The 22,011-nt window shown below is 37.8% G+C and overlaps 3 protein-coding genes and 1 pseudogene across 8 annotated transcripts; 2 read left to right on the top strand and 2 right to left on the bottom strand.

The window, feature by feature from the left end:
* Nucleotides 1-244: 244 nt before the first annotated feature.
* LOC113279639 lies at nucleotides 245-973 on the top strand. Its single transcript, XM_026528314.1, has one exon. The coding sequence runs from the start codon at nucleotides 245-247 to the stop codon at nucleotides 971-973; it is 729 nt and encodes a 242-aa protein (XP_026384099.1).
* Nucleotides 974-1,739: 766 nt separating this feature from the next.
* On the bottom strand, nucleotides 1,740-7,553 carry LOC113279638 (annotated as a pseudogene).
* On the bottom strand, nucleotides 5,704-11,017 carry LOC113282807 (1-phosphatidylinositol-3-phosphate 5-kinase FAB1A-like). Of its 6 annotated transcripts, none has more exons than XM_026531907.1 (6): nucleotides 10,618-11,010; nucleotides 9,623-9,974; nucleotides 9,002-9,155; nucleotides 8,332-8,673; nucleotides 6,508-7,590; nucleotides 5,704-6,193 (listed from the first exon to the last, which is right to left on the bottom strand). In XM_026531907.1, exons 2-5 carry the CDS (start codon nucleotides 9,652-9,654, stop codon nucleotides 7,582-7,584), a joined length of 537 nt encoding a protein of 178 aa, XP_026387692.1. In that variant the 5' UTR covers nucleotides 9,655-9,974; nucleotides 10,618-11,010; the 3' UTR covers nucleotides 5,704-6,193; nucleotides 6,508-7,581. The 6 variants fall into 6 exon arrangements, with proteins under 6 accessions (XP_026387692.1, XP_026387693.1, XP_026387694.1 ...); XM_026531908.1 differs by having other exon boundaries at nucleotides 5,704-6,156; XM_026531904.1 differs by lacking the exons at nucleotides 5,704-6,193; nucleotides 6,508-7,590 and adding an exon at nucleotides 10,262-10,345 and having other exon boundaries at nucleotides 7,607-8,673; nucleotides 10,618-11,012.
* Nucleotides 11,018-14,074: 3,057 nt separating this feature from the next.
* Nucleotides 14,075-21,775, top strand: LOC113279637 (uncharacterized protein At2g39795, mitochondrial-like). The gene is made up of 4 exons (XM_026528313.1): nucleotides 14,075-14,146; nucleotides 20,502-20,666; nucleotides 21,095-21,450; nucleotides 21,535-21,775. The coding sequence occupies exons 1-4, from the start codon at nucleotides 14,075-14,077 to the stop codon at nucleotides 21,773-21,775; spliced, it is 834 nt and encodes a 277-aa protein (XP_026384098.1).
* Nucleotides 21,776-22,011: the final 236 nt, after the last annotated feature.

The following is a 22,011-nucleotide window of genomic DNA, read 5'->3' as shown; positions in this document are numbered from 1 at the left end:
TCTTATTCCGAAAAGAGAGAATGTGGAAGATGTGAAGGATTTTAGACCAATTAGTCTCATCAACATTTCTTATAAAACAATCACTAAAGTGTTGTCAACAAGATTGAAGAAGGTTCTCCCTAAGATTATTTCAGATACTCAAAGTGCTTTTGTGGCAGAAAGACAGATTGTGGATAGTATATTGCTCGCCAACGAGAGCATTGATTCGAAGATTAGAGAGAGTACTAACGGCTGGATTTTTAAGATGGATGTAGAGAAGGCCTATGATAAGGTCAATTGGCATTATCTGGATCAAGTCATGGAAAAGATGGGGTTCGGGAACAAGTGGAGAAGATGGATATTCTCATGTATTTCTGCAGCTCATTTCTCCATACTGATCAACGGGTCACCAGGTGAGCTCTTCATAAGTACAAGGGGGTTGCGACAAGGCGATGCTATACCTCCCTTTATGTTCACTATAGTTATGGAAGGGTTCAGTAAAATGATTATGAAACTTGAGTCCCAGAGAATGATTGAAGGGTTCAAGATAATAACTCACGGAACAGCAGTGACTCATCTTTTGTTTGCGGATGATATGGTGATCTTCACAACAGACTCGCCCGAACATATCCATAATATTAGAGCTGTTTTCATATGTTTTGAGTTGGTTTATGGATTGAGTGTTAACCCCTTAAATAGTCGGGCATTTGGCATAGGGAATCCATCATCTCAAGATATAATTTCTGCAACAATGGGGTGCTCACAAGAACAACTACCTTTAACTTATTTAGGAATGCCAGCAGGATCTCTTTACAGAAGCAAGGTTCATTGGGCTCCCATTATAGAAAGAACAGAAAAGAATCTACAAAGCTGGCAAAGGATTTGTCTCACTTATGGAGGAAGGTTAGTCCTAATTCAGTTTGTCTTGAGTACTTTAGCTATATACATGATGTCTGTCTTCTCAATGCCAGCCTCAGTAGCAAAGAAATGTTAATATATATCCTTATTTAAGGATAATATATTGTTTCCTAGTATATAGGATCTTTTCTTTATCATAATATTGGGCTCTATATATTCATGTGCTGTGTAACCAGAATTGATAAGATTATCATAATCTGAATTATCTTCTTCTTGATCCTATATTTATGAAGATGGTATCTATGAGCTAGGGTTCTTGAATCATGGGTAGTGATTCAGAATTATACCAAAATAAATCAAAACAAAAAGGGCAGATGGAAAACAAATTTGCTCCTATTATCGTTCAATATGAAGGTGCAGTATTCAAGTCTGGGATTGTTCTTGATGAAACAAACTATGATTTGTGGTCACAAATCATGGATCTACTTTAAATTATGACTTTAACGTCCGCCAATAAGTTGAAAATCAGCGATGTGGTATTTGATCTTTAACCTCCTCAATTAAGTTTCAATAGGTTACAGTACAGATACAGGAGAAGGTTTCAGAAAATCCAATTGATTCTAAAATCCCAACCAATTGGATTAAATCACAAATTGAATTGAATATTTATGAGTGTTAAATTCTAACTGGAAATGTTAGTCTTGAAAGGGCATGTTAGCCTTTTTACAGTTGTTTTCCCCGTAATCAGACTCCATTGCATCCGACCAACAATGCAATCCAAATTTCAGTTTTGGGGGTAATCCCATTCCTAAAGAATCTATCAAGTTTGTCTCACCCTAATTTGTCTCAAGTGTGAATCCTGAAATATTCCAACTGTTGTTCTACATTATTGTTCAGAAAAATCACGAGAATGCGATCCTATACAAAAGAGTAGCATACCTCGTCTCTACCATCATCCGAGCTGCTTCAAGAAGAAGTTTTGACTGATGCTTAGTGATATAGGCAGGCTCTAGCATACGCCACATTCTCCAAAACATCAGCATCATTAAGTATAAACCTACTAGCATCAGCAATTCAGCATAACTAAGCCATGGTTTATGTTAAGCTAAAATGACCACAAATACATGTCCGTAAACTACAAGTTTTTGTGGCCTGGAAGTTCCCTTGGTATCAATGTACATTGCTTTTCCTTCAGCACCCCCTTCATGAATCACAAATACAAATGATTGTATTAATCAGCATTGAACAGAAAAAAGTCCCTTTAAACTACTCTACTTCACTACTGGACAAGTGGCGCATAAAGAGTGACCCAACAACTGAGCCTTTCTGGAGAAAAAATTCAGTAATAGAACCAGTCTCGATCCCTCAAGTCAAATTAACCATGTGAGTTCTCAAAAAAAAATAAAAATCAAAACACTACGATCTTTCTACAGTAATGATCTACTGTATTGCCTAGTAAATAAACCAATTATCGAGTTCTCCTGATCCTGATGTTATCTGAATGATCTCTTGCTTTTCTGCATGAAGTGGAGTGGCACTAGTAAACCCCAATGGAACCAGCTTCGACTCTGCTTCAATGATCTTATCAACTTTAGCTTCAGCAATTTCTTTGTGCATGAAGTAATTCTTTCCAAGGAGAGTATGCAACAGATTCAACTTGCATAGACCACCATCTTTAAGCTTCTTCAAATCAATTGAAGCTATCCTAGACGCCTGCAAAACGACATAAACAGCACACACCCCAAACTAGTCAAACCTTAGAAACCTTAATTTTCAAGAAAACCACAAGATTAGTCGAAATCTAAAGAACCAGAAAGATATATATTCCGAAACAAATTTCCGTTGTACAATTAAAAATGCATAGTAAACATTTTCTAGGTCACCTCTAACTTGCATTAATGAGTTCCAAGGATTTGTGTGGTAGGCTCCTTTTCATCCAGCGAATGTCATGACACCACTTCCTCTGACCATTTGCATCCAAGTCCTTTGGGGCGTTTGAAGAAAGAAATTTCTTCTTCAGCTCCTCCTCTAGAGTGGTATAAAGAGCATTGGATTCATCGAAATTTCTCTTCCTCATCCTCACATCCTGTAAAATTTAGACCAATCCAAAATTAATTTATGAAAATCATCGTGAAAACCTCCTCGTACTTGGAACATAATTATCTATATAGACTATAAGTAACAAACAAATCCAAAAATGCTCTTGAATCCAACACTTAAAAGGCTGAAAGGAGTGATACCTCAAAAACCAAAAAAAAATAAAAAATAGATGACACAAAAACAAGCATTTGTTAGCCTATGCAGCATTGGCAACAAATTCAAAAGCGTCCCATGCATAAAAGTTTTGATATTTGTACAGCTCAAACAAACAAACAGATGGGGCAATATCCGTATATTCAATAACCAATATAGGACATTGAATTTCCTGGATAAAATTTTACTCTAAAATTGAAGAATGTATAGAGCATTGAGTCAGTCCCGTCGCCGGATGTAGGAATGTATCCTAAAATTGTATTCTACCAAAGTTTCTAAAAATCACAAGGAAAGGAAAAAACACAACCGAACCAGAAACCAAGTAAAATTGGACATAAATTTCAGCATCATCTATTCTATAAATAGCTTCTGACGGAAAGTTATCATCTTTATTTTCATTACTATCAAGAAAGTTGTTTTCTTCTGCTTCGCCGCCCAAAGAAAGAACGATTTTTTGGGGACCATGGTTTTTTTTGGGACCATGATTTTATTTTGGGTAAAGACATTAGAAGTAAATCTAGGTCACCCCTTATCTGGATATTTATATTAATACCTAAATTACCCTCCTGATTAATTTTGGGTGATGATTAGTTAGTGTAATGATTAATGAGATGATTAAATTAAAGATAATTAGTGAGATTAAAAAATCAGATGGTTTTTTTTTTAAAGAAGTAGAATTATTAAGAGAGTAAAGTTAGAGAAGATGAAGAAGAAAAACGATGGATTTTACCAACCACAACCGGAGGAAGGGTATTTGGGAACCCAGGTGTGCTTCAAACTTAGATAATGTTGGTTGAATTGCTCCAAACTTTCAAAAAAAAATGAAAATTTTTATGTAGATTTGGGTCAGTTCGGTTACCATATGTCAAGAACATGTAACCGAGCACACCTGAAAGTGTAGTTCGGTTACGTTTTCCAAACACGCAGGTTACCGAACTCGCTCGTTGATGGAGGTTTTGGTCGTACAGTGTAATATTCGGTTACCTAGGATAAAATGGTAGGTAACCGAACTTTGAACTTAACAATTTATTTGGGTACATCTTCTGTGTTCGGTTAGTTCGCAAACTTCAACGCAACCAAGTTCCCAACCGAACTGGAGGTTAAAAGTAACCTAGTGTTAGAAGTTCGGTTGGTTCGCAAACTTCAACATATTTTGCGAATCAACCGAACTGGGCTTATATATGCATATATGCAATTAGGCAAACGTTCGGTTACTACGAAATTTATTTCTTGGCGAATTAGGTAGAGTTCGGTTACGAAGTTTCTAAGGTAGAGTTCGGTTACAAAGAAAACTTCACATTTTTGCGAACGTACCGAACTTGTGGACTTCTCATTATTTTCGTAAACTAAAGTTCGGTGATATCCTTATTTTGCGAAGGAACCGAACTTATGGACTTCTGTTGTTCTAATACAAGGAGTTCGGTTAAAAATATTTTTTGCGAATCAACCTAACTCTATTGGCTAAGTTCGGTTACCTTGTAGTTATAAAAAAATTTGCGAAAAAACCGAACTCTATTGGCTAAGTTCGGTTATTTTGGAACTCAAGATAGTGGCCACAACAACACTGTTCGGTTAGACTGGATTTGTTTTTTTCGGTTCTAAGGGTGGAGTTCGGTTACTTTGTAGTTTTAAAAATTTTTGCGAAACAACCGAACAGAGAGTTCGGTGACTTAGTTTTAAATCCAATAGAACCGAACTGTTCTTCGTGTTCTTCACTTTCAAGAAGTTCGGTTAGTAAACTAGGGTTTTTTGGAAAATCGACCTAACCGAACATGGCTCTGTAACTCCTGTTAAAACCCTATTTTGATGATTTCTATTCGATTGAAGTAATCAAAATCAAATTAAAGCGAAGGGTTTGTTGGAAAATACCTCCGGAGTGGTCCCATGGCAGAATCAGGTTGCGGCTGGCGTCTTTTATACTCGATAAAATTATCATGTAACCGAACTTAATTGTGATTGCATTGATGTTGTTACGTTTCTTAAATAGGCGGTGGTGGTGGTGGTGGTGGGAGGAGGTGGTGGTGGTAATCGGTGGTGATAATCGGAGGTGGTGGTGGTGGTAATCGGCGGTGGTGGGCGGTGGTGGTGGGAGGAGGTGGTGGTTATATATATATAGGTGGTTATTAGGTTGGTTTTAAATTAAATTAGGTTAAGGGTAGGTTAGTCATTTCAACGTTTTAGGACACCCCTTATCACTATAGGGAAGGTCACCTAATAAAACCATGGTCCCTAAAAAATCATTCCAAAGAAACTAGTTGTCTATACCTACGTAAGAACAGTAAGCCCATTAGGGTTCTCACAGGGTCCAAACCATTATTTGGTGAAAATTTTCGCTTCTCACGTTATGTCTTTGAGAAGATGAATCTCACAAAACCCCCATATTGGATTCCGATTCCACCAATAGTAACACCTAGTAAACAGAAATACATCGTTACACACAGGCCACCTTACAAGAATTGGTTTAGATTGTGTTCGGATGCGGCACTAGTCAAGAAAGATGCAACTCCTACAGATGCTGCTAAGAAAAAAACTCAAAAAGCACCTCCTAGGGCTGGAGGTGGCTTCATAGTCCGAAATTCCTCGATGGAGCCCCGGAGAAACGATGGTCACAGATGACCCAAATGAAGATATTGACTTTTATGAGTTGTTAGCAGTAGAAAGAGCAAGTCAAGAGATTGGTTACCATTACAACAGATAACAGATTTGTCATTAAGATCTTGATGGATAAAAGACTAAGACCTCACATTCATGACATGGAAGCACTAGTAAAATTGGATTTGTATGAGAAGAAATATCTAGTGTTGTATCAAAAGATAATGCAGAGGATTCAGGCACAGATAACCAATTCGAATGGCCGTTGGAACTGGAATCACTTCAGCTTTTCAACTATGCCCAGACTTCCTCGCTAATACTGTCAAGGTACCAGGGGAATGCATTATTACCAGGCCCAAGGAGAACGATCTTCATCATTTGCTGAATCGTATTCTGGATAGGGACCGCAACAGGAAAGGTTTCATCAAGACGGATCACCGGGCTTCAGTCCAGCGTTCTCTGAGTGCATTCAATCTGAAACAGGGAACCATGAAATCCAATCAAGTCCCCCCTGAAAGTACAAAGTTGCAAGCAAAGAAATGAAAATGAGTAATACTTCCAGCTACCGAAGCTTCCTTTTCTATCATGTATGTCGTATTGTCCTTGTTACTAGAATGTAGTAGTAGTATATTGTTCTTTGTTTTTCTACATCTAGCTCAACAGTGGTGTTTCTACTAGTGATGTATTTCTTTTTCCACATGCACTGTGTTGTGACTCCTAGAATGCTATTTTAATGATTGTTACGATGTTCTAAGCTTCAAATACTGAGATGTCGATATTGAGCTATTTGTCCAATTTTCGTATAAAAAACAGTGAATAAGATACCTGGTAGATCCCCAAAATCTTTGCCAGGAAAGTTGTGCATCTTGTTGCGATCGATTCAGATAAAAACTTCAAATACGCTGCTGCAAACTTGATAAATGACCATATTTCTCTCTTCGTTAACCCTTTAATGATAAACTGATCGTCCAGTGATTTAGTAAAATAGGTGTTGCTCTTACCACCCTGAGATTCAGGGACCTTACGAAATCTAGCTCAGATGTCCTCCTTAAGGCTTCAAACCCCTTTGCACATACTTCACCTTCCAAATGGACCATTGTCACTGAATGCCACTCTAACAAGCAACGCCTTGAGCGGACTGGAATCAAAGAGCTCCAAGGACCAGACATGGATAAAATGCTACTATCCATAGACCCAAGATTTCTAAACGATTCAGAGGCTTCTGTTTCATCGAAAGAATGAAACGACTGAAGAAGATTCAATGAATCATAAACCACCCAGAGGCATCCTAATCCAACCCGTGTTGTTGTCGTCTGAGTTATCTGCTCCTTTCACGGGATGATGAGATTCAGTGACCTCAGCCATACCCAGGTCTTCGAAACGCTTTTCCAACTTTAACAACTTCATATGAGTTTTGCCTTGGGTTAATGAATCTGCTGCCACTTCACCGTTAATTCCAGTATCGTACTCCCTGGCATGTTTTTACTAGTCCATGCTGCATCAAGGTTCGCTACAATCGGAAACTGATCCTCTGAGATTGCCCTCCCACATGTATTTTCAGTCTCCAAAGGATTGGTCGGGGCATTTGAACTTAAGCTTGATAAAAGATGTGGCCTGGACCCTGTGGTGTTATGATCTGTGAAGAATCCACCTGCTCACTGTTTCCATCCAGCTTGCACTTTTTATCACTGGGAGAATCTTTACCACTTTGCTTGGAATTTGAGTTTGTTGATACAAGCTTTTCTGCACCAATTGCAGACTCCTCCGTACATTTGAATAGACTCCTGATTGACCTCTATCTGTAACCATTCTGGATTTTCGTAGCTGAAATCAAGTTTTGAGGGTGGAAGGTATACTGAGTGAACATCCATCGATGCATATCCAAAGCAAGCGACCATCTTATTGAACCTGCAATCGTATAAAATGGTAGAACTGAGTGAATGTGGACAAGTGTGAAATAGTACCAAACTGTTCTTAACTCGTAAGAAAAGTTACCTTTTACCCAAATTCTTTATTTACCCTTTAAACATAGGAGTATTTAAATAAGAGAATACCCTATCAAAGATTCCAACGGATGGGTACAGCTTAGTCACCAGGAACGGGAACGAGGACGGGAAGGGGAGCGAGTACCGAAACGAAAATACGTAAAATTCTCAAAAATGAGGAACGGGGAACGTGTCGGGAACGTAAAATATAAATCATATATAAATTAAATTTCATAGATATATTAATGATACATAAAGGTTAGAAGGAGGAGAAAAAGTTATTTATATATTTATTTATCGGTTGCTAGAAGAAATATATCTAAAAAAGGAACAAAATAAATCTAGAAAATCTTCTTGCTATATCTTTACAGAAATAGATCTTTTTTTCTTCTTTGATATATCCACGATATCTTTCTTAATTGTTAAATTTATAGCAAGGTTCCTCCCTTGCTAGGAACACGTTCCCAGCGCGTTCCTCACTGAGGTACGCAAAAATGCGCTTTTCACTGAAAAACGCTCATACGCTAGGAGTTACTGGTGACTAAGGGGTATAGGCACTTTAGATGTGTTATGCTCAAGTTATGGATTGCACTGAAGTCTACAAGGCGCAGACAATATTCCAATAAATTAAGAAAAGTGAACTGTAATGAGTTGCAGAACTTACAGTACAACCAAATGGCTTGAGGCTCCCTTCAAAAAACATAAGTGTCTTCACCAATTTCTTTCCTCCCTGCCCAGCGCTTCCATGTGCTTCAAGGAACTTCTCCACGTGGAATGCTTCACAATAACCCGGCTTTTGAGTGGAAAGATGATCAATTGAAGGAACTATTTGTGCACCTGTGCAGCGTGCCACACGCGCTCTAACAAAGGCCTCTTGATATTGAGAACAAGAGATGTTTTTTTCAAAGAGGTATTCTTGAGTGAAACGTGAACTGATTTCTACCAGTAAGACATTGGGATGATGAGCAACTATCTTCGCTACTGCCATCTTCAAATGATCTGTTTCCTATATAAAAAAAAAGTGAGACAATAAGAACAAAAATTCAAGGAAACAAAGAAAAACCCAGTCCATACCAATGAAATATGGATCTAAACATGTGTCTCGCTATCCAAATTCCAACACAGGTATGAATACATGCCCATATGACTAATCCATCACGAAATGGTTTGTTTGATTTTAAATTTTATCTTTTACATATACTATTACATCATCTGGATTATACTAAGATCAAACAAAATAAAAACTAACTGAAAGAAAAAGATATTTAATAATGTAAAATCGCAATCCAATAAGTTAAACTGATGAATGATAGCAAAACGTAAAGGGTAACAACCTGCTGCGGTAGAGTATCAAAACTTGATAAATGATTAGACACCCGTTGATACTCAAGAGCTCCGCCAAGGATAAGAAAACGAGGCTTCTCAATTTTTGAAGTCATCCGCCGGTTGGAAACATTCTTCTTGCAAACAACTCCTTTAACAACAATACTAGAAGAAACAAGGTAAAAGGTAATGCCAGTGTCAGAAATTAAACACCAAAAAAATGTCAGAAATTAAACACCAAAAAAATAAAACAGAAGTGATGCTCATAGTTATTTGTGTATATCACCATATGGGAACTTTTAAAAGAAAGCCCACATGATATCATCCAAGATCAGTGGTGGATCCAGGATTGAAGATACAGAAGGACCCCCAAAAAAAAGTCTCATTGGGTGGCGGCAAAAAAAGGGCAAATCTAGGGGGATTTTGATTGATAACTTCTACAACCTTTAGGAGCTATTTGGCGAGTACGCTTAAAAGACCATTCTGTAGAGATCCTAGGATAAATGATTGTAATCTGGCCTAAGCTTACATTCATATGTAATATATGACATTTTACAATTTCACCTAACAATCATGGAATTTTTTTTAAATGAATACAGTACAAAACATGGTATGAAGAAGAGTACACTGACCTGTTGTTGTTTCCAGTGTGGAATAAGTTCATCAAGTGCTCTTGCTTGGTCTAAAAAGATTCCCAGATAAGATAAGATATTTGCACCAACTTGAGCACCGTTTTCAACAACACAAAAAAGCTAAGTATTTGATTCCCTGCCAAAACTGGAAATCCCTGTGTTGGTTTCAAGTTCGCTATTACATAATTCATAACCAAGACGTGACACTGCCATGTGGCTGGGACTCCACTAAGAAGAATGTACAGTATCACATCAACACTCCAGATATCAGCTTCTGCTCCGTAACCGTCAAAATACTTCAGGAGCCACATAATATGCACTACCATCAATTCAAAGTATTTAAATACTTCCCCTGCACCAAATTTTAAGATCATCAAAGTTAGTATCGCCAGTGACCAACCTAGAGTTGCAAAATACTTTATTCCGTAATACCAGTTGCCCTACTTAAGCTCGCTACAGAAATATAGCTGAATGCCAATTCAAGTTCAGGGACATTTCTAGAGCTCAAAATTCATGTGTTTCAGTTACGTGAAAAAGATAAATTGGGCAATGGCAGAAGCAATTGACATCATTATGTGGCATTGAAATATGTTTAGTCTTGATGAACAAAACAGTCCCCAATGAAGCAAAGAAATGCACTTAAACACTGATGAGCACCAAGCATTAAGAAATCTCCTCTTCAGACTCCAGATAAGACCTCAGATTAGACGAGCCACTCAAATCCTACACACACAGGTTGGTGCTTTCTAGTCAGTTTGGCATCAAATGTCTTTTTACAATTGACACTTAGTGTCTGAAATGTTAAGTCTCATTTACTTTTTTTCGCTAGGTCAAACGCATTCTACTACATAGGCTACATTCAAATCAAGCACATAAGCTCATCAACCAATGTCTACTCCGATTTCATCATAAAATTGCATTACCAGAAACATCTTAAAATCAAAATTCACATCAACATACATTTAAAAAATCACCACCACAAATCAAATTCATACCTGAAAAACCAAAAAATCAGTAGTCTTTTAAGTGGAGCATCTTGACAATATCAATTAAACTATAGATTCAGCTTAAAATTCATCACATCTCACACCATCTTCTTCGTAAACACAGATTTAAATTAAATTCAATTGTATTTCTATGTCCAGTCAAACGATCTGTACTTGTCTTCTTACATCTTCTTCTTCTTCAATATCATCTTTATTTTACTGATAATTTTTGACTATCATTCATTTACAAGCATATTTATCCTTTGCAGCTGGTTTTTGTGATTTGATTGGCGTACGTTGGGATCGAGTAATCCACTGGAGTATTCATCTGGCTGGGGTTTGTATGGTTTTCTCCATTTCAGAGTGAGAAGGAGGAAGAAATGAAGAGGATAAGTCTACCAGGAGATAGAGAGTAAAGTAGCCGTAGATCTAAACCATGGAAGATGAACTTTCAAAATTACTTAGTTGCCCCTTACAACGCAGCACTTAAAACCGTTCCTCACTGGGCTGCTGAAGCTGCGAGGGTGAGGTCTTCGCCCATGTTTTGCCATTCTCAACGTCACATCGCCCCCAAACAAAATACTAACAAATACATTACGTCCGTAATACTTCCTCCGTCCCAAATTAATTGAATTATTTGTATTTTGCCATTTTCAACGTCATCCGAACAAAAAAATACATTAGAACCTCCGTAATATTAATATTCTTTTCTTGGTAACGAATAAAGTTATCAATATATATATATAGAGGTTGTTAATATAAGGAGGTTGAAACTGTAAGATTTTATAAATCAATTTTACAAGTCGCGATTACGTTTTGTATCGGCATACATAGGTTATTAATATGTGGAGGTTATTAATATATGTTTTGTATCATTATTATGTTTCTTCTTCTTTTTTTCCTACTGTTACATTTCATACTCACTTTTGAAATCCTTTATTTTCGTGAACCTGTGCGTTATTTGATCAGTTTTTGTCAAGGAGCATCATAACCACAACTTATTTTAGATACGATCATGATTGAATTTCGCGGTTCCAATGGAGTGAGATAAAAATGGTGAAAATTCAACCCACCAATACATGGTTCACCATAACGGGTATCGGTACCGATACTTAGTTATACTATTATATATACAGATATTGTACATCGGTATTTGTACCAAAAATTACTTTTAGGCATAAAACACGATTCATTTGATAATGATGATATGAAATCAGGGTTAGAAAACGAATAGAAGATAAATAAAGGTGGCACGAGATCAACGTGGTTCGGTGAATATGTTTACATCCACGTTTGGATCCCCTTGGTGAGAGGTGTTTTATTGATTAGCATAATACAATGATTTTTCTCGGGTTAGCTAACCTAGAAATGAGGGAGGACCCATGGATAATTTTATATGTACAGTTGTGCACTATCCATGCAAGATTGGACCCAAAAAAAATTAGAGTCCAAATGATAATAAATTTGAACCCAATATATTGATGACATGTTCCTCTTATTAAACTCTAGATTCCTACACTATTTTGATCAAATTGATCACTAGGTTTTATTCTAAACCAAACCAACCGATTTCTTTGTCATCATCCACCATGTGTTTCTAAAGGCAAAGCGAAGAAAATATTATGTGTCGAAGCAAAAGAGGTTTTTCCATTATGTTTCATGGATAACCACAGTCTTATGCAATGTCCTTGGATGTATTCAAAAGTGTCCGCGGGAAGATTGTTCACGCATCAGAATGGTGATTGAATCACAACCGGAAAAGCTCAGGTATTTGCAATGTCAAGATCCCAATTGTCCATAGGAACCACATATGCTAGATGATGCTATGAAGATTAAAAAAGAAGAAGAAGAAAAGATTGCAACACTCTGCAAAAACTTCAAACTTAAATCCAAATTGAAGAAGGAGTTATTACACTGCAAGCATTGTGGATATGGAGATCACGAATACAAACATTGTTCACAGTGAATCAGTTCATGCCCAAAGCCCAGTTGCAGGACTTTTATGCATTTGCGGACTTCTTCTGAGGAAGACACATATGGAAGGCATTTCTGGGAATGTCCCAGGTGTTTTTTTGGTGGAGTGGGCTGATTGAAGTTGTAGGACAAATAGACTCATTATGGTATTATGTTATTTAATTTGTTGTTTATTTTGTGTTATTACAATTATCTAAAACCATCAATATCAAGTAATTTAAACTTTTCCTCCATTAAACATTGCACCATCAATTTCATAAATAAAAACATAATGCATCGAACAACCACACCATACATGAGAATAAAAGAAATATATCAGATTAAAACAACTACTATATGGGCGGCGTCAGTTCTTGGCGGGTGGTAGAATTCCTAGGGCGATGTAGGGATCGTATTTTATGAGCACCCTAAGAATGTTGAAACAAGCATGGAATTCGAAAGGACGACCGTGGTGAGATACTGGCCACATTGCTAGAGTTCTGGGTTCTACTTCGGATTCACCGTCGAGCTTATTTTTGTGATTCTCCATTAGTTGAGAGATGAACCTCGATACATTACAACTAATTACACTAAAACGATGCGTTAATCCGTGACAATCACTCCTATTAATGTTCATCGTTTCAGCAACGAACATTTAAAAAACTTTCTGCCAGAACGTTGATTGTGATACATTCCTACCGGTAGCAACATCAGCGGCAACATCTTGTGTTTGAAAAACGTAGGCTCTGCAAATAGCTAAATCCTCTTGTTGAGTGAATCTAACAAAACGAACTCTTGGAGGCATTTTTGTAGATGATTTGAGAGGAAAGAATGTGTAGAATGTATGAATTTAGAGTTGAAATGAGGAGTATTTATAGATTTAAAAAAATGTAGCCGTTGGATCAAAGGTTTTTGCAGCCGTTCAGGTTGAGTCGTTCGCGCCATTGGGTCCGACACTGGCGTTCTTGATACGGACGCGGGTGCTATAATTAAACACGCGCATTGTAAGTACACACGCTGGCGTTATTTCTTCATACGCCAGCATTGGTAGCAAGGACACCCGTCTTTAACACAGACTCGCGCTAGATGTTCCGACTCAATGTTCAAAGCAACATATTTGTTGATTTGAACATCCATTTTTCATGTTTGTTCATTCCATAGTGGGAGCAAAATGAAGAAACTCTGAGTTTGTTCATTTCATAGGAACTGCTCTAAGTTAAAAGATGGATCCGTAAAAATTTTTACTACTAAATCTGATCTTTGGCTGCCCTTATCATATATAAAGTGACCATAATAACCATCTTATCTTTTTTTGGGCCGGACGAACTTAAAAAAGGATATCCATATCCATATCCATATCCATTTGACGAGCAAATAACTTGAAAATCGAAGTCGGTAAAACCAATCCCTAAAATCCTCCTCCGTTTGTATCATCAAATCAATCTAAGACCTAACTTTATGTAGAGAAAAAAAACTATGGAGATTTCTGATGCCTGCAAATTAATGAATCAAAATGGCGAGAATCATCCAGAAAGCGATATCCCGGTGTTACTGGCGTATTCGAGGAGGACTGCTCGTAGAAATTGTTAGAGAAAATGAGTTTATAAAATAGTTTGGTTTTTGGTCTTGGTGGGATTAGAACTTAGGATCTATTGGTCACTAAGGACACTAGCTCATTTTCACTATTTGTGAATGAACCTTTAGTCCCACATAGGGAAAACTAAAGATGACACCTCTCCATAAGTATTGAAAATTTTGATATTAGAGTGGCCCTTAGGTCATTAGCACTTTTGTGCGAGGGAGAGGACTTAGGCAATGGGCTAGTTGGTGCAATCACACATTTTCACACACGCGTGGTGCTTCGCACCGAAGCACGCACGTCGTCCGTCCGTCCGTGCGGGCCGGGTTCGGGTTCCGGTGTGGGTGTGGGTGTGGGTCAACCAAGACTTATCTTTTTGGCAAAACTTCTTTTTAATTATTACCTAAAAGATTTTAAGAGAAAATAATTTTCTCTTAATTGTGGGGGGGCGTCTGACTCGTGTCCAGAAGAGCTACTATCCTCTTCTTTTCGTCTTCTCCCCCTGTGTGGTCCTTTATTTTCATTCCGTGCGCAATTGCTATTGAGGTCGTAAGAGTGGGAAAGTACTGTAGTGCTAACAGTGCTTGCAACTGGCAGTTTTATCCTGGATACGAACTTGACCACAGGGTATAGGCATCACTCATTCTTGAGGCGTACCGGTCAAATATCGTGTTAAGGACAGCGTGTTGAACACGTGACTCTGTCCTCTGTTTGCAGTCCAATTGAGTGTCTATTTACTTTCCAGAAATTAATCCTTTTATTCTAACATCTTTATTGAGTGTTTTATTGTTACAGACGCAACAATCTTAACACGATATTTCTGTTTTCTGTCTGTAACAATGGGTAAAAACGATGTTGAAAGGCCTGCAAAGTTTTCTGGAAAAGACTTTAAGAGGTGGCAGTCAAAAATGTTATTCTTTCTAAGTTACCATGAGTTGGATTCATATGTTCTGAAACCTTTTGATGAATCACTGAATGATGCTGGTCGTGAGTCTTTTTTAGAAGAATGGAAGAGGAACAATTACATGTCTAAAAATCATATTCTGAATTGCTTAGAGGATGCTTTGTATGATTTTTACAATGCTAAAGAAAAAATTTCTGCTTTTGATTTATAGGTTGCTTTGGAGGCGAAATACCAAGCTGAAACTGTCGGAAGTAAGAAATTCTTGGTAGCTAGGCTTTATGAGTATAAAATGGTGAAAAATCTGTGGTTGATCAATTTCTTGAACTCCAGCAAATTATGAATGAAATTCTAGCCGAAGGTATGGTGATTGATGAAACTTTTCAAGTGTCTACTGCTATCGAGAAATTGCCTACTTCCTGGTCCGAGTACAAGAAGAAACTGAGACATGAAACTGCTGAAGTTACTATGGTTGAACTGGGTAAGAAAATTCAAGTTGAAGAATTGTTGTGCTCTAAGGACAAAAATGTATCTTCTTCAAGGGACATATCTTACAAAGCTCATGTGACTGAACACAAAGGTTCCAATGCTGATAAGAACCGAAACAACTCCAAGAAACCTCCAGGCAAGAAAGGTATGTTTCAGAAACCTAAATCTAGCATTAATAAAATTAAGGGTGATTGTATGCTTGCGGAAATCTTGGCCATATGGAGGTTCACTGTAGAAACCGTAAGGACCTTAAAAAGAAAAATAATGCTAATTTGGTTGAAAACAACAAAGATGAATTTTCTGGCACGGTATCTGAAGTAAATTTGGTGACAAATGTGAGAGACTGGTGGGTAGACTCTGGGCCTACCAAACATGTCTGTGGGAACAAAGAAATGTTCACCTCCTACAGTAAGGTAAGGGAAGGAAAGAAACTCTATATAGGTAACTCATCTGCAGCTGCGGTTGTAGGAAAAGGCAAAGTTGGGCTCAAGCTCACTTCTGGCAAGACTCTCACTTTGAATGAAGTTCTTCATGTTCCGGACATCTGCAAAAATCTTGTTTCTTGTGCTGTTTTAGATGATAAGGGTTTTAAAATTGTAATAGAATCTGGGAAATGTGTTGTAACTAAGGGTAAGGATTATGTGGGGCAGGGTTATAAGACTGAGGGTCTGTATAAGCTTAATGTAAACTCTGCTGTAATGAATAATAATGATTCTTCTGCTTATGTTTGTGAGTCTTTGAACGTTTGGCATGGTAGACTTGGACATGTAAATTATAAGTCAATGCTTAAACTAGCCAATGTGGGCTGCATACCCAAATTTAGTTTGGAAAAGGAACACAAATGTGAAATATGCGTAGAATCAAAGTATGCTAGAAAACCTTTTAGCAAAAATGTTCATAGAAATTCTAAACCCTTAGAATTAATTCACTCAGACCTAGTTGACATGAAATCAGTTCAAACTAGAGGCGGTAAGAAATGGTTTGTTACTTTATAGACGACTGTACTAGGTACTGTCATATTTATTTGCTTAGAGGTAAGGATGATGCCTTAGAAGCATTTAAGAGGTATAAACTAGAAGTTGAAAACCAATTGAATACTACCATTAAAACCATTAGGTCTGACCGTGGTGGTGAGTACATAACTCCTATAGGAGATTTCTGTGTAGAACATGGCATAATACACGAGGTTACCCCTCCTTATTCACCTCAGTCGAATGGAGTAGCTGAACGTAAGAACCGCACCCTTAAGGAGATGATGAATGCCATGTTAATTAGTTCAGGATTACCTTCGAACTTGTGGGGGGAAGCTGTCCTCTCAGCCTGCTATATCCTGAACAGAGTACCTTTTAAAGGATCAGATAAAACTCCATACGAATTGTGGAAAGGTAGACAACCTTCTTTAGCATACTTTAAAGTGTGGGGGTGTTTGGCTAAGGTTCAGATCCCTAAACCTAAAGCAACCAAGATAGGATCCAAAACTGTTGACTGTGTCTTCATAGGGTATCCTGAGCATACACCTGCATATAGATTTATGGTTGTGAATTCTGATGTTTCTGAAATTGGTGTAAATACTATTATGGAGTCTAGGGATGCTGTGTTTTTTGAAAATGTTTTTCCTTTAAAATCTGACTCTCGTAAGAGAGGTGTTGATCCCCTAGATGTTCCTTCAACCAGTCAGACTTTACCTTTAGAGGAAGATGAAGTAGAATTTGATCTTAGGAGGAGTAAAAGGGCTAGAACCAAAACCTCTTTGGACCTGACTTCATAACACTAGCAGAGTCTGATCCTCAGACTTATAGAGAAGCCATGACTTCTTCTGAAGCTCGTGGTGGAAAGAGTCTTCTATTAGTGAAATGGAATCCATCAAAGAAAATGATACATGGGAGATAGTAGATTTACCTCCAGGGTGTAAGGCCATAGGATGTAAATGGATCTTCAGGAGGAAACGTAACATAGATGGAACTATTCAAAAATACAAGGCTAGGTTAGTAGTCAAAGGCTACAAACAAAAGGAAGGTGTAGATTTCTTTGATACTTACTCACCCGTTACGAGAATTACTTCCATTAGGATGTTAATTGCTATAGCCGCGGTTCATAACCTAGAAATACATCAAATGGATGTAAAGACAGCTTTCTACATGGTGAATTAGATGAAGAAATTTACATGGAACAACCTGAGGGCTTTGTAGTGAAAGGTTGTGAAAACAAATTTTGTAAACTGAAAAAATCTTTGTATGGATTGAAACAAGCACCTAAACAATGGCATGAAAAATTTGATCATGTAATGTTTTCTAGTGGTTTTAGAATCAATGAATCTGACAAGTGTGATATACTAAGCTTGTAAATGATGCCTGTGTGATTGTATGCTTGTATGTTGATGATATGCTTATACTTTGTACAAACATGGATGTAATTAATTCCACTAAGAACCTGCTGAATGAGAACTTTGACATGAAGACTTAGGCCTGCAGATGTAATCTAGGGATGAAAATTAGGAGAAATTCTAACGGTTATAGTCTTAGTCAATCTCTTATGTTGAATCTGTGCTTAGAAAGTTCAATCATTTTGATTGTAAACCTGCTTATACTCCGTATGATCCTTGTTGTAAACTCAAAAAGAACAGAGGTAATGGAGTATCACAACTTGAATACTCACGAGTTATAGGAAGTCTGATGTATTTGATGAACTGTACTAGGCTAGACATTGCTTATGCCGTGAGTAGGTTAAGTAGGTATACTTTGTAATCCAGGGCAGGAACACTGGGATGGACTTTTTAGAGTGTTGAGGTATTTGAAATACACGTTGACCTTTTGTTTGAATTATGAAAGGTATCCTGCCGTCCTTGAGGGATTTTGTGATGCAAACTGGATATCAGACTCAGAGGAGTCTAAGTCTACGAGTGGATATGTTTTCACTCTATCATGAGGGGCTGTTTCTTGGAAGAGTTCCAAACAGACCTGCATAGCTCGATCCACTATGGAATCTGAGTTTATTGCACTAGATAAAGCAGGAGAGGAAGCCGCTTGGCTAAGATGCTTTTTAGAAGACATTCCTCTCTGTCATAGGCATGTGTCGCCTATATCTATACATTGTGATAATCAAGCTTCCATAGCTAAAGCTAAAAACAACTACTATAATGGGAAGTCTATACATATAAAGAGAAGACACGATACCCTAAAACAACTAATCTCAAAAGGCGTTATTTCCATTGATTGGGTTAAGTCCAAGGAGAATATCGCGGACCCTTTGACGAAAGGTTTGTCCAAGGAGATAGTTAGTAATGCATCTAAGGGGATGGGGCTTAGGCTCATTAAATAAACTTTCCATGAAGTATACTCAACCTTGTTGACTGGAGATCCCAAGATCAAGGTTTCGAATGAGAAACTAATTTGTGGCAGATCAAGGTAAACACTATCAGAGAATTCATTCTCTGCCCCTTCCCTATGGTGTAGACGTGATAGTGTGACTGCATGGAGGATGACTTTCTATTAAGTCTTAATGAGTTCTATAGTTTCAATTTTAGATTGAAGTGGGGTGTAGCAGTAAACACTCTTGATAGAACTCACCTATCTGAATGTGGAAGTGGGTCGCTTCCTATGAGAAAAGAGATGATTCTCTAGAGCATTCTGAGAAACGGGATTTGTCCAGGGCCAAAAAGGACACAACGGCACGAACTCGACAGCACCTAGAGAGATATCACGCGTGGTTATTATCGCGGATTACATCAAACGATGGTAGTTCAAGACATCGCGTTCACTGTCCATCGAGTAGTTCCGGCAATTTCTCACTAAACAAAGGTTCAAGACCTCATGGACACCTCTTGCCTAAGTGGTATTTCTCACTTTCCGTTTTCTGATTTTTTATCGGTATTTCACTCATGTGGGGGATTGTTAGAGAAATTGAGTTTATAAAATAGTTTGGTTTTTGGTCTTGGTGGGATTGGAACTTAGGATCTATTGGTCACTAAGGACACTAGCTCATTTTCACTATTTGTGAATGAACCTTTAGTCCCACATAGGGAAAACTAAAGATGATACCTCTCCATAAGTATTGAAAATTTTGATATTAGAGTGGCCCTTGGGTCATTAGCACTTTTGTGCGAGGGAGAGGACTTAGGCAATGGGCTAGTTGGTGCAATCACACATTTTCACACACACGCGGTGCTTCGCACCGAAGCACGCACGCCGCCGCCGCCGTCCGTCCGTCCGTGCGTGCGGGCCGGGCTCGGGTTCGGGTGTGGGTGTGGGTGTGGGTGTGGGTGTGGGTCAACCAAGACTTATCTTTTTGGCAAAACTTCTTTTTAATTATTACCTAAAAGATTTTAAGAGAAAATAATTTTCTCTTAATTGTGGGGGGGAGTCTGACCCGGCGAATGTCGACATTATGTTTATTTCCGTTTTTTATGTCGACATTATGTGCATGACCGTTTTATTGCTGTTACAAAAAATCTTGAATTTAATTCGAATTTATTTTGTTTTTAATTCAAAATTTATTCTCTCTTTAATTCGCCTTTATTGCACAATCAATTCGACCTCTCTCTTCTCCCCTATATAAACCGATCACATTTTTCATTTTAACTCGTGTCCAGAAGAGTTACTATCCTCTTCTTTTCGTCTTCTCCCCCTGTGTGGTCCTTTATTTTCATTACGTGCGCAATTGCTGTTGAGGTCGTAAGAGTGGGCAAGTACTGTAGTGCTAACAGTGCTTGCAACGGGCAGTTTTATCCTGGATACGAACTTGACCACAGGGTATAGGAATCACTCTTTCTTGAGGCGTACCGGTCAAATATCGTGTTAAGGACAGCGTGTTGAACACGTGACTCTGTCCTATGTTTGCAGTCCAATTGAGTGTCTATTTACTTTCCAGAAATTAATCATTTTATTCTAACATCTTTCTTGAGTGTTTTATTGTTACAGACGCAACAGAAATTACATCTCTTCTTCTTCCATCTTCATCACCCAACAATTGAAGAACAGCAGAAGTACCAATATCAGCCATAGTAGTAGCAGTTTAATTTATCAAATTCGGACTCCAACTCGTGACTTCTCTTCTTCTTCTACCGGTAAGAAAGGACCGTCTGGATCTGATAAAATCACAGGTACCGGTGAGGAAGCTGCTGAACATCTTCTTAAAAAGGTATGTTTGTTTTTGTAAAATTCTATCTTTCGAACCTACCTTGTTACGTTATTCATCTTTAGGGTCCAATAAACACACACAATTTGAACATCACTCCACTCTACTCATTCCAATTTTGTTGTCTGCTTCATCAAGCAGCCTTAGGGAGATACTGATCATTCTCTAATAACTACCAGTTGATTTATCTAAGACACTGCTAGAGATATACCGTGGTTGTCAAATTGGAAGATTTTCTATTCTTTATCCCGAAAGAGTGATTAATTTAAATAGAATTGACTATAGCCGTGATGAGATATGAACACGCCACTTAATATATCTCCTCGCATTAGAGTTACAAGTGGGTGTTGCACACCACAAACTGCTTTGCAATAGTTATCAAGCTGTAATCAAGATTTTTATGTAAAGTTATGTCTTGATGTGTTGGACAGGTTGTGGAGACACCAAGTGAGTTTCCTTTCAAAATTGAAGATAAACCATGGGAGCAAACCATAACATTGATTGGAGACTACGGCGGTGATGAGATCAAAGTCATAGTTCACATGACTACAGATCATTCCTCTACTATCGAGGAAACCGGTGATGACCAGAATCATGTCCAAAACAAGGATAGCGCTAGTGATCCACAGTCCAGCATTCGCTTAGTTGTAACTCAAACGAATTTTCTCGGGACTACTTTGGAGTACGGTGTCATTGCTTATCCAGATGACTTTTCGATAGACAGTTTCTATGTCAAGTATGCAAGGATTCCAGAAGAAAATATCTATTACAGAGGACCTGACTACGCGTAAGTACTGGAATTATATAGGTAGTTCTATTTCTATCAGTTGTTGCACTCGTTTTATATTGTAACTTTTATTTTTTCTTGAAGGAAATTGGATAACAACTTGCGGAGAGAATTTCATAGACGTTTGAAGATCAGAGGAATCATACCCAGTACCACCAGATTCTTACATGAGTACATGGCTAACAGAGACATCTTCTCATCAGATTCATCCAACTCTCCTACCCCTACTCCTACTCGTGATGAGTCTACTCCTGAATCTGTAGAAACAACAGTGTTTAATGATGAAGGATTTCCTGTCGACCCTGACATAGGTAATACTGTTTGATGTTTCGATTTTGTTGGACGAGTATATGTATTGATTCTTACTGAATTATATGGTTAACACAGAAATACATAGACAAAGAGGACATCCACTTGTCAGGTATTATTCTCAGCTTATTGTCATCATCTTTTTTATTTTTCATCATGCGTAAAGGCATCTCCCATGCTAGGGTCAAAAAAATTTACCTGATATTTGGTATAAACAAGCTAGAAATAAAAAAGAAAAACACTATGGATAAA

The sequence above is a fragment of the Papaver somniferum genome, chromosome 5 (genome assembly GCF_003573695.1).
Source record: "Papaver somniferum cultivar HN1 chromosome 5, ASM357369v1, whole genome shotgun sequence".
Classification (NCBI taxonomy): Eukaryota; Viridiplantae; Streptophyta; class Magnoliopsida; order Ranunculales; family Papaveraceae; genus Papaver; species Papaver somniferum.
The sequence above is the reverse complement of the archived record's forward strand: the minus strand, read 5'-3'. Positions and strand labels throughout refer to the sequence as shown.